General features: G+C 42.2%; 1 protein-coding gene across 3 annotated transcripts; it reads right to left on the bottom strand.

Moving 5' to 3' along the window:
* Positions 1-495: 495 nt before the first annotated feature.
* On the bottom strand, positions 496-11224 carry LOC116376770 (carboxylesterase 4A-like). Of its 3 annotated transcripts, none has more exons than XM_031838242.1 (3): positions 9865-11224; positions 3378-4415; positions 496-2741 (listed from the first exon to the last, which is right to left on the bottom strand). In XM_031838242.1, exons 2-3 carry the CDS (start codon positions 3916-3918, stop codon positions 2383-2385), a joined length of 900 nt encoding a protein of 299 aa, XP_031694102.1. In that variant the 5' UTR covers positions 3919-4415; positions 9865-11224; the 3' UTR covers positions 496-2382. The 3 variants fall into 3 exon arrangements, with proteins under 3 accessions (XP_031694102.1, XP_031694103.1, XP_031694100.1); XM_031838243.1 differs by lacking the exon at positions 9865-11224 and having other exon boundaries at positions 3378-3542; positions 3702-5706; XM_031838240.1 differs by lacking the exon at positions 9865-11224 and having other exon boundaries at positions 3378-5700.
* Between the last annotated feature and the right edge of the window lie 1340 nt (positions 11225-12564).

Genomic DNA, 12564 nt, shown 5'->3' on the forward strand with positions numbered 1-12564 from the left:
TCTAAAGCATTATAATGGAAGTGATAACAAATGATAACACTCAGAGCGATGTTATCACAGGCTGGCACAGATCAGGACATACTGAAAGTATGAAAATTTACTTCATTTTTTTATACCACCTTATTTTTTTTGACTAGATGTCATAAAATTTGACCATCTGCTTGGAAGTATTCATCTGGCCGGCTCCTCAGTGATCATGCACAGCTTCATCAGCTTGTTCTGAGCAGACAGGTGTGGAAGCTCCCATGTTCCTGGTGGAACATAGCTCCAATCAAAACAGCTCCATTATTTAACAGCTTACAAGCAAACAGCTTGTGTTCTGAGATTACGGCTTCAGATAATGTTTGTTTATAATGACCAGTGCTATATTGTACAGTCATTCAGAAACATGTCAGCCATCTAAGCTGCTGTACAATAGGGGTGGGAATCACCAGCGGTCCCGCGATACGATATTATCACGATACTTAGGTCACGATACGATATTATCACGATACTGCGATATTATCACGATACAATATCGCCACGCAAAATATCGCGATACTATGCTGTATCGATTTTTCCCCCACCCCTACTGTACACTCAACCAGCCTAACATACATGCGAGGGTATAGTATTTTACTTTTAAGAATAGAAGCCAAATTTGTTATTTTTCTTGATTTTTATTGATTTAAAAAGTCCAATATTTTCCATATTGTGAGGAATATCTCCCAGATTTAAATCTGCCTCAGGTCCTTTCATGTGTCATCTGTCTGTTCTGGCTAAACACATTTTGAAAAAATGTTTTCGACTGATATTGCAATTGATTATGATTTGAAATTTGCAGTTGGCCATATTTATATTTATTATGCAGCCCTACTGTCTGTAATAATTGTAATAAGCTTCTTAATTGTTCACAAATGAGGTAGAATGAACACTGTAAATATATAATAATACCTGGACGGAATGAACCAACATGTTGTAATGATCTGCTGCATTTGTTAATACCTTATTAGATATTGCAGTGATTATTAAAAAGTTGGGTGTTGCATTTTTTTATGAAAATTGAATAGTGCATTATGTATTAACCAACCAACATGGATGTCTTCAATAAAAAAATAATTTAAAAAGATACAATTAATTATCTACATTATTATCATTATTATTATTATCATTATTATTATTGACCAACACCACAAGTGTCACTGTATCCCTTAGCTCTCTTGAACACATCTTGAAACATCCTCTGCAATAAGTAATGATTGATAACAAAATGTAGGGAAATGTATAACATATTGCAGGAGATCTCTGCAAAATGTGGCAGTTACATAAGGAAGTTCAAATGTATTACCTTCTGTCTAGTTATAATGCAGTGTTAATAAATACTGTGTTGTTAAACTTTGTTTTTTGACAGAGTAAGGCTGAGTAAGCCTGTTAACAACATGTGGCCTACATGCATTCATGTATGTACACGTTAATAAAGTGAGGCACAGACGGTGGATAATTGTAAGTGGGTAAGTGGGTAACACTTTCTACCTTAAGAAGGCCACAGATCCACCATCTTGTTTTTCTTTGCTTTTCATTGTTTTCTTAAGCAAAGCTCCAGATTGTCTGGGTCTTGGTTTTATAATGGTGATTCTCCATGCTGTATATAATGGTGATTCTCCATGCTGTATGACTAACATGTAAGCTTCTGTAATCTCCCAATTTAAAAGCACTCCCCCATTGTGTCTCTGTGCGTGCTACACGTCTGAGGAAAGGAGAGGTTAGAGTGCACATGTATCCGTGTAGTAAGTAGAGGAGGAATGTACACTAAGTGATAATGCAGCCTGCTGCCAAGAAAATGACATTAACACCCAGACCTTATCAAGGACACTGTCAGCAACTGTCTCTCTCTCTCTCACACACACACACACACACTCACACAATCTTACACACTCTCATACAAACATGTATAGACACTAAAAAGCGTGCACACATCCAGGGAGGGAGAGGCTGGGAGACAGGGAGAGAGACAGAGGGAGGAGGAGGGCATTATCTTGATGAAACAGTGCTTGATACAGCAGCCCGGGCCAACCTGAACACAGCTCTGCCTTCTTTTAATGGAGATTACACAGTCATGGTCTAGCTTGAGCTCATCTTGTTTAACACTGCATGCAACTACATCACTGTACGTGTGTGTGTGTGTGTGTGTGTGTGTGTTTGTGACAGCATGTCTGATCTAATATGCTCCTATCTCCTTACACATCAAGCCTCGTTACCGCACAGCTTCTGACCCCAGATCTGGCAGCCGATCACATCACCAAATCTTGCTGACCAATGAGAGCACACATGGATGGACCATGGAGTGTGGAGCAACACTACCTCGGTATCGACATCACAAGGTCTACAAATCACATGGCTCATTCAGCGTTGTAGTAGCACATATGTTTTTGCTAATACCTGCAAATGTTCAGTCAGAGGAAGACTTCCACTTATGGTTTTTAAAATTGCCCTTAAATTTACCTCCAGGTATCGTTGAAAAACGGCCCTGTCTCTTAAATGTAGCATTCTGAAAACCTGCAGATGCCTCGAGTCGAAACCTGAATAATTTGTAGACCTTGATATCATGATTGCTCTCAGCTGCACCAGAAGGTTCTTCTTTTTTTCCCTCCTAGTTTCTTCTTTCTGTGGCATGGTATAGGTTGCGTTCAGATCATACATACCTCCTTGTCTACATATTTTCTTGCCCGGTTTCCTGGCACAATCCTTGGATATTCTTTTGACTGTAAAATGAATAAAAGACTAAAGAATAACATGGAGCCCCTGGACGCGCAACGCACACAGGAGCTGGCATGCACACACACACGCACACGCACACACATACACACACACACACACACATAGCTGAGAGGAAGGAAAGGGAGAAATAAAGATGGAGGGAAAGAATGAAATAGACCAGTTGGCCAGCCAGTCATTCAGCCAGTCATTCAGCCAGTCAGCCAAATCAATCGGTGATGGTCATGACAACGACTGTCTTGTTTAATGAACTGCAGCCATTGTGGCTTGGCACAATATGCTATGATGAGCTACAGTAATGAGGAGAGGAGAGGAGGGAGTCTGCAGAGGAGAGCAAACAAGGCAATGAGGAGAAGAAACAGTAGGGTAGAGGAGGAGGGAAAGATGGAAAACGGAAGGAAGAAGATGGAGGCAGTGGAATGAAAGGATTAACTGGTCTTCATGGATGTCACACACACAACCACTCTTTCACACACTCATGTTCTATAAGCAGTGTCATGCACATTAAACGTGCACAATGTCATGCTTTCCCTCTACTGACGGACAGACAGACAGACAGGGTTCAAAACCCTCCGCCCACCAGCCCCACAATCATCCTGCCCCGGGCCCGCAGGCTAACTCACCATCCTCAGTGGGGACGTAGATGTTGATATAGAGGCAGTCCTCGCTCTGGTCCTGGACGTATGTGGACACAACGTCGATGCTGTTGGTGAACCACACCGGCAGCATCACGTCCGGCAGGCGGCCCTCCACGATGCTCTGAGGGCACACCGGGGCAAAGTGCGTGGCGTTGCGGATCTCCGGCCATGACACCGGTGGCTCTGGTGGCTGAAAGCGGCGCTCGCCGGTGGGCGGGGCAGCGTACGGAACGCCCAGGAACTGCACGACGGGACCCAGGATCTCGTTGTTGAGCTCCTTCTTAACGCCACGCAGCTTGCCATACGTGGTGGTGACCACCGGGTCGTTCTCGTCGAGTTTCTGAGCCGACACAGCAGTAGGAGATGCCTGCAGCAGCAGCATCAGTCCCAGCCCTATTAGAGAGGACACCCACCGACCACTGCTTAAGGAACCTTCAAGCCTTACGTATCCCATCAGCCTGCTCTTACTCTTGGCAGTCTGGAGTAGCTGACAACCAGTCCTTGAATGGTGCCTCCACTGGGACATAGTTGCGACTCCTTGTTTTCAACTTGTTTGCTGTGTCTTCTTTTGTCCTCTTTGAGTGAAAAAGAATCCTTATTTTCTATCCCTCACTTACGCCATGCAGATGCAAACACAAACAGACAATCACACTAAAACCACATTCGCACACAAGCATAAGTAGGGGAAAACTCCGGAGCAGAAGAGGTCGTGGTTGCTAATGATCCTTTTTAAAATCCAGGCAGTGCAAACCACCCGGTGGAAATGTAACAGCCATCAGTTACCTACAGTTCAGTTGAAGGGAAATCTGAGAACTATTCCTCACGATACGGACAATATTCCTCAAAAAGGTCCGGCCAATGAGCACTGCGATGAAGAAGAGAACAGCAAGGATGTCGTCTTTAAGCTCCGCTTGTCAGAAGGTACACAAGCCAATCAGGGATGAGGGTTTCCATCATTTAGAGGTGACTGCCGTGTACAGGAGCAGGAGTAGTCGTGCAGTGGGTAAACTTGTAGTCCGTCCCCTACAACACAGAAACAAAATTACAATCAGCATTCCCACAAAGACAGCGAATGATATTCTCAATTCAATCCCCTTCATTTTCTTGCCTGCTGCTAGACAGTAAAATATCAGCAATTAGTAGGAGGGCCATTTGATTTGTGTTACACCCCGATGCACAAGCATCAATCAGTTTAAGAGGAACATAACATCTATTTATAGCACATGACAGTAAGTGTAACAAGCAAGGTGATTGTCAGTATGCTTGGCGACAGATGTTTGCAGGTTATGGTGGAGACACCCGGTGCTAGTGGGTGGGGATAGTTTTGGGAGAGAGCCATAGACTTGGATGCATACTCCCAGCAGCAACACGATGGTATAAACTACAGGCGTGGAGAATTTATCAAATACTAAATCCTATCATAAACATACAATCGTTTCTACGTGCAAATATTGTGGTTTGAGTAAGAATTTATAAAAAAATATCGGTGTTGATGTTTTACAGTGAGGCTTAAATACAAGACAGTATGAGGATGTGGTACTTTGATGAAATTATACAATGATTTCTGTATTCAAAATCAAAGTTGAATATGGTTGACACTTCAATCTCATCTTTTATGGCAAAGTTTTCTGGTTAGCTGCTTGTCAACAGTTTTTCTTGCTTCTAAGAGAGTTGGGCCAGAGGTCTTAAGGGAAACTCACTCCTGTGGTATATGCTGCACCTGAAATCAGCCACACCTATTGGTTTCAATGTGAACCCACACATGTCAGCCTTTTCCTTTGTCCAATTTCCCAGTGTTGACATGTATCTCGTGAGAGACATGGCTATCATATGATGCAACACACTGCACCTGTTACATTTAATTAATGTTGCTACCGCCGGTAGACAAGAAAAACATATCTTCTTTATACAATGCATGTGTTTTGTAAGAGAAAACCCAAATCACTATCAGCATTTGATCAATTTGGTGTCATAACATTTGGAAAGTCTAAAAGACCTGCACTGTTCAGTCTTTGTATCCTCATATCGTCCAGGCCAACGCAGGGAGCTCGTCATCACTTGAGCAGGAAATGTCAGCTGTTCACCAGTAAATTTAATTTCAATCAGTAACATCTTTTTTTAATCTGAAAAGCCTGTACAGTTAACAATATGCACAAAAGTAGTGAACATATCTATAAAAAGTGAGGTTAGTAAAAAAAGGTCCGCTAAGACAAGGAAGCAAATGAACTGAAATAAATACAAATGATATCTCGCCTTAAAGAACCAGACAAGAGGAATTTTAGTAGGACATCTATATGCTTGTGCATGCATTTGTGTGTGGCTGTATGTGTGTGTGTGTGTGTGTGTGATGTAGAACAGTTATAGTTTTTTCATCTGCAGGATGTGTCTTTTTTACACTTTTCTACTGCTTAAGAGTCAATGTTCCACCTGGATGAGCTTCAGATTTCATACTCTGAGGAAATCCCATTCAGCTACAGACACACACATTTAAACGCACACACACACACGCTGACATGACAAGTTTTTGTTGATAAAAAAACACACTATTTACACACACACACCAAGAGACAAGGGCGATATGATGCTCACATTTATATGTGAGAGCACACGCCCTATTGTCCTCACAGTAGTGAACACACACACACACACACACACACACACACACACACACACATCCCAGACAGAGAGGTGGGAGTACAGATGTTTACAACATCAGCAGCAGGAAAACCATAATGGGCAGAAAAGGAGGAAATAGACAGGAGATATAGATCATGTTTGTGTGTGTGTGTGATATACAGACAAGAACCTAACACTGAGTGCATGACAGTGTTTGATCGTGGATCATTTAGATATACCAAAGCATATGATATGCATATAACGAGGTAATTAGAGAACCATGACAGGAACAGGAGAATGGTAGAACATGAAACTAAGTATGTGTTAATCTATCTCACACACACACACATTTCAAGAAATACAAAAGGACTAACTGGTGGGTCTTATTGCAGAGTTCTACTGTTTGCAGTATATTTTCTGTAACTGAAAGCTTATTTGCATGTAACAAAAGCTCGGTTTTCTGAGAGTATTTCAAAGTCTTCTATAGTTGGATTCACTTCAAATCTTTCCAAACTTTATCAATTATGTACACCTGGTAGGAACATGCATCTTAGGCGATTCGAAGGGTGAACAACCAGTGAGGCGTTTAGGAATTTGATCACCCGAAATCACTGGCCGAGGTGTTCTGGAAAACATTTGACCGCGAATATTTTGGAGTGCTTATGCATCCTAATGCATCAACCCGAACAAGGACGTAGCTGTAAAATACGTCAAAGCTGTAGCTCTCCGTTTGTTCCTCCTTTTTCTCGTCTCCAGTTGGTTCAGAAATTGTGTACAGCAAGCTGGCTTCGTCCACCATGCCTGGACATTTTGAAAAGCCCATAGAAATAATTACGAGTGCTTTTATCTTTTTCTTTTCATTCCCGGCAGATCAGACAAGGGAGATTGTCTGCGGGTTAAAACAACAAGGCATTTGGTCTCAAACGGATGTGATGTTTGTGTTTATATGAATATAGAGTGGAAAAGTGAGATCCAATCACAAGTAGTCCCTGTAGACGCATGTGTTGACACATTCTAATGCCAGATGTGAAGGGAAGTGATTCGATCTGTCCACATGTTGATGCCAGGTGTACACAGAGTCGAAGACCACTGTGAGTGATTCACAGCAATCTGGTCTTATAGATATATTACAAAGATTATTAACAGAACATTTTTATGTCTGAATGAACATTTATATTTTTGTGCTGCATTGTAATCCCCCCCAACCCCCCACCCCTCCCCTGTCTCACTTCTGGAACTAAACCCACATCCTTGCTCTCCACTGTATGTATCGGTGTGTTCTGACTCCTCCCCTGCCTGGCCCTGTTTGGCTGCTCTATGTGTGTGTCCAATTCTGCCAGCATGGACCTAAATTCACTAGTGACGCTCATGTGCTCTATTCCTGTTTGAAGTCAGGGGAGTGGAGGTTTTAATGAGGAACATGGCTGCACCATCAGACTGCACAGTAAAATCGAATATTTTAGAAGAAATTTGAACAGATAGAAATTTAAAGAAAACAATTCACTCCAAAACCAGACCCAGCAGCTCTACTCAGCGGGTGAACACTGATGTAACAGCCAAACATGAAAGTGGCAGAGGACTTTTATTTTGAAGAACAGCTAGAACGTGACCTCATAAAAGCAACAGCGCCTCCGTTAAAGAAGAAGAAACAGATAGCGGCAGTGCAGAGAGCTGGAGGAGGACTGAGTAAACACGGCGAAAGCTACTCTAATGCAGCCGCAAAGTAGAGAGAAAATAAATGAAACCAAAGTCTGTCAACTACCATGGGGAATTAGGACCACTGTTAGAAAAACACAATAAAAGATATGTGGATTTAGAGAATTAGGTCTGAATAGAATAGGTTGCTTGGAGTCATATATGTTATAGCATAGTCTATAAGCTATTGTAGCCTCCAGTTGTTTTGACTTGTAAAAGTCTGCAGTGCATTTCGCTGGTCTTTCCTCGATGCTCAGCAAACTTTATCGGTGGTGGTGAAGTTGTGGACAGTAAACTACACGGTGGTGAGATGTTTGCCTGATCACAAGTGCTGCTGGTTAGTTGCGGTTTTCCATCTCTAACACAGAGCAGTGCACAGCTGCTTCACTAAACGTTGTTCTCATTCTAATATCTAAAATCATGCTGAAACACTTACGAGCTATAAAACTCAAGTTATAAAAAATTATTTAATTTAATAAATGACTGCATTTTACTCCACTATATTTAGATATTTTGAAGTGTCACCTTGAATTGCACCCGACTCTTGTGTTTTCCTTTTAAAGACACCATAAACACCATAAACTAGAAATCAAGTGATGCTCTAAACTTCCTTGTTTATCATATATTTATCATACTTACATCTTTATTTTGAAATGATGTCTTTGTACTATTGCACTGTGTGTATTGCCACGCCCCTCTCACCAAGTCAAATCCTTGTGTGTGCAAACATCTTTAAACCGTTTCTGACTGTGATGGTCTCAGCTGAGAGCCTGGCTGGATTGTCACCAGCTTGCTGGGTCGTCCAGGTGCAGTGAGTGTGTGTGCAACACACACATTCACTGTTTGCTTCTGGCATGGTGCCAGCTGAGTTGTGGCAGGGCTGTGTCTGGTTTCCTTCTGTGTTTTTTAAATTTGACTTTCAATCATCATATACAAACAGGTACATCCATGAAATATGACCTCTGCATTGTAGGAGCAGTGGAGTGGACTGCTGTAAAGTGCCAGTGAACTACTTGGTCTTCAGTGTTTCGGTATCTCAAGGACACTTTGACATCGATAGGGATCGGGACTGAACAACCAACCTTGTGTTTAAAAACGACCCGCTCTACCTACTGGGCCAAAGCTGTCATGTTGGGAGTTGGGAGTGATAAAGAATTGGTTCAAAAATAGCACAGTATGGTTGATAAGTCGGCTCCACAGACTTTGTTTAGTCAAATTCCCAATAATGACAGGACAAGTTCTTCCTCCAACACACTCTTATAAATACTTTTTTTTTAAATCCTCAAACGTCCAAGATGTTTAAAAAAAAAAAGAAATGTGTGTACAAGGTTTCATACCTGCTGACACATGAACAGACACACAAATATCTTGCTGAAGTGAATCTGTACATCTGTGCTCTTGGGTAAAAGGAATCATTTTACAAAAAATGAATACATTTAATATATAGTTTGACTTTTAATATCATGAACATTGATCACATGTAAAAATGATTAAATATATATCCAAAAAGAAGAGCTTAAAGCAACATTCAAAAGCACTTTAATTGTGTATTTGAAAGCATTACAATCCATATTCATCGTGTGAAATCATGTCAGCTGCCATGTTGATGCCAGAGGATAAACTGCTTGGTCGGCAGTTATTCTTATTTGTTCAGGGACACAGAAGAATTGCCTACGAAACCTATTTTACTTTTAGCAAACTGAAGTATGCTAAATGGTCCCTCATGTCAAATGAGGAAACCATGGAAAATACCCACATTCTCTGCATATGATGGAAAATTACAACAGATTCAAATGCAGCAACTCAGAGTTTTGTTTTTAGTTATTTTACAGAGATTTATTGATTTGTGTTTTTGCTGTGGACAAGACTCAGTTGTAGATGGATATGTGGCATTCTTCTGAGCAACAATCATGTTTAGCAATATTTGGAGATTTTGATTGCTGCTTATTTAGTCATGCAAATGTAATGTTGTAGAGAATTACTCAATCTTTGAAAGCATGTTTTCCCAGGCATTAAACAGAGGGTTGAAATACTTTTTGTTTTAATTGTACTTCAGTGATTCAGCGTTGCATTTCCACAACATTGTCGGACTCACGATGGACAGTCTTAAAAAAGAGAAACATGTATGCAGCAGAACCAGAGATATCATCTTTTATATTACCTGCATTCTTCTTCCTTATCAAAACATAGCACCCACTTTACCCACAATCCAACTCGACTGCCAACAGTTGCTTCAGCGATTTGGGGGAGTTCTGCCAGCAGCAGCTGAGCAGCCGTGGGCCTCTAGCCTGCAGCAGAGATGGGCAGCGGGTTTTTATCAGACTTGTAGTCCTTAGCCACAGTGACATCATTTGAGGACAGTTATCACACTTCACACATTTTCCCCTGAAGTCATAAAAACGTTTTTTTTAACACATATGCAGTATTACTTTACACCTGAAAACAGACTTTGATGTAAAGTTATAGAGCTATAAACACGTAAAACTGATAAATTAGCATATCAAGAAGTAAATATCTTCCCTGATATGCTAATTTACACCCACAAGACACTAGACATTGTTGACCAAGTGGCTTGCAATAAAAATGTGTAACCCTAAAATGTGTGAAACTACATTAGAAACCGGGGAAGATATAATATTTACATAGGTAGCCCTTTTTTGTCATGTCAGATAGGATTAGGGTTAATAAATAAAAAATTAATGTGACACAGAATATGAGAGTAAATGTCTTTCTCAGGTGGGCAATTTTTTCAGTTTAAGCCTGGGGATGTGACAGTTTGTATCTGCTGATGTTATCTTTTCCCGGAGGCCTCTTGGGATGCAGGCAGCAGTCAGTCAAGTGGCAACAGCGTGGGGGAGAGGGTGAAGCATTAAGGGAACAAACAATTTAAGTTTTCCATCCATCAGCTCAGAAACAGGGACATAAATCCCTATTTTTCTCCACGTAAAGCATCTGTTGAGTCGGACTAAGTAATGCTAGACGCTGTGCCTCTCTCCAATCGAACCATACAGAGGAGCAACAGGTGTGAACTCAAAGCACACGTGTTGATGAAGCTGACAGTCCTCCCAGCCCAGGCAGCCACACTGGCACTGAGTGCCCTCCCACCCGCTCCTCCCAGAAATCGTATTGCTAAACAAACCGCTGCTGGTCGACCACGGCGCACAAAAAATGATATGTACACAAACAAATGCAGAACAGGGAGCCAGTGCTCGCAGAATAATAGCAGAGATACAACAAACAAGAGAGAGAGGCAGTGAGGGGGCTGAACAGGAAGCTGTTCTCATTGATTGTTCGGCGGTTTTGTTAATGAGTCCATAAAAGTGTCTGCGAGTGTTTTTACAGCGAGGCTCAGGAGAAAGAAATGACATGCTGCTCTTTGTCATCAGGGACACATGAGCTGCTGAGAGGGACATAAACACATCAACAAATCGAAGGCTGGTCATTTAGACGCCTGAAAGCTCTTCACAGTCTACACCAGGGGTCACCAACCTTTTTAAACTGAGAGCTACTTCAAGGGTACCGAGTAGTACGAAGGCCTACTTATTTGATACAAACTTCCTGAATAACAAAGTTGCACAGATCACCTTAATAATAATAATATATGTGAAGAGACCGTTTGATCACATGTCAGTTAATTATTCCTCACAATAATTATTAATAATGATTTCCACAACTATGATGGTATAGCTACACATACATATTTAAACATGCAACTTTTATTTCTGTTAATCTGTTTCAACATTTGAAAGTCAGAGGTATCACATCTCTGATATTTTTGTATCATCACATGATCAAAGCCGGTTACTTTTGCACATAGCGCCTGCTGGTGAATGATCCAGTGGTAATGTAGACATTTTGCAAAGTCTGGGTCACCTTTGCATTGCGCAATTGCGTCATCGCGGTCTGTTGTCACCGACACCAGCTTTTCCAACGGTACCTTTTTCTCAACGAAGAAACCAGTAAAAAATCTCGTCTATAGCGGAGCGGGGATCCAACCCTCCAAGGCGCGCGAGCGTCTTCGGGCGCCCGCGTTCAAACCTCTAGTCTGGGCATTTTCGGTCGGATTACGTTGCCTTGCCTCTACCCCCGCCACCCCTGAGTTGTTGCCCCGCGGCCTGTTCCGAGGATTTACGGACCTGACGACGGGGTGTGCTCGCGGCTCGCGTCTGGCTCCAACGGGATGCGCCCGCCATTCAGAACCTGAAAACCTAGTGCGGTGCGGCGGCCTCGTCCTGGCTGTCCGCCGTGCGCCTCCGGGTACCCAACTCTCTGCAAGCGTTTTTGATTAAAAAAGAACAGCAACTACAATTTTAGACGGAGCTCCATAATGACTAGTGCTATTTTTAGAACATGTCTTGCGGGCGACTCACGTGGTGGTCCCTGCGGGCGACAGGGTGCCCGCGGGCACCGTGTTGGCTACCTCTGGTCTACACCAACAGGTAACACCCCGATTCAACCCTTCTGTCATTGTTACACGTCTGGTCAACCAGGTTGCTTCAAATCTGATTTGCATGATTTGCCCAATGCAGCCCCATGATGGCACTGCATGTACTGTCTTTGACATCCTGCATGTGGAACGAAGACAGCCGCATGGGCAGAAAACCACTGAATAGATTCGACAAAACATGGAGGAAAGGTGCTTCTCACTGTTCACATCGGTCCTGCTAAATGTTCCTATTTGCTTTAATTGAATCCTGTGTGACTGATAAATTCAAGTTTGTGTATAAACCTGTTTTAAAGCGATAGCTAAATATATTCATTCTGCTGCAGCGCACAGTCACGAAGTGCTGCAGAGCACCGCTGAGTCCATGAAGGAGGCAAGTGTCTGCGCTTAGTTCACGTCTGTAATAACAGGAGGATA

Source organism: Anarrhichthys ocellatus, unplaced genomic scaffold, assembly GCF_004355925.1.
Source record: "Anarrhichthys ocellatus isolate YVR2014 unplaced genomic scaffold, GSC_Weel_1.0 scaffold593, whole genome shotgun sequence".
NCBI classification, from domain to species: Eukaryota; Metazoa; Chordata; class Actinopteri; order Perciformes; family Anarhichadidae; genus Anarrhichthys; species Anarrhichthys ocellatus.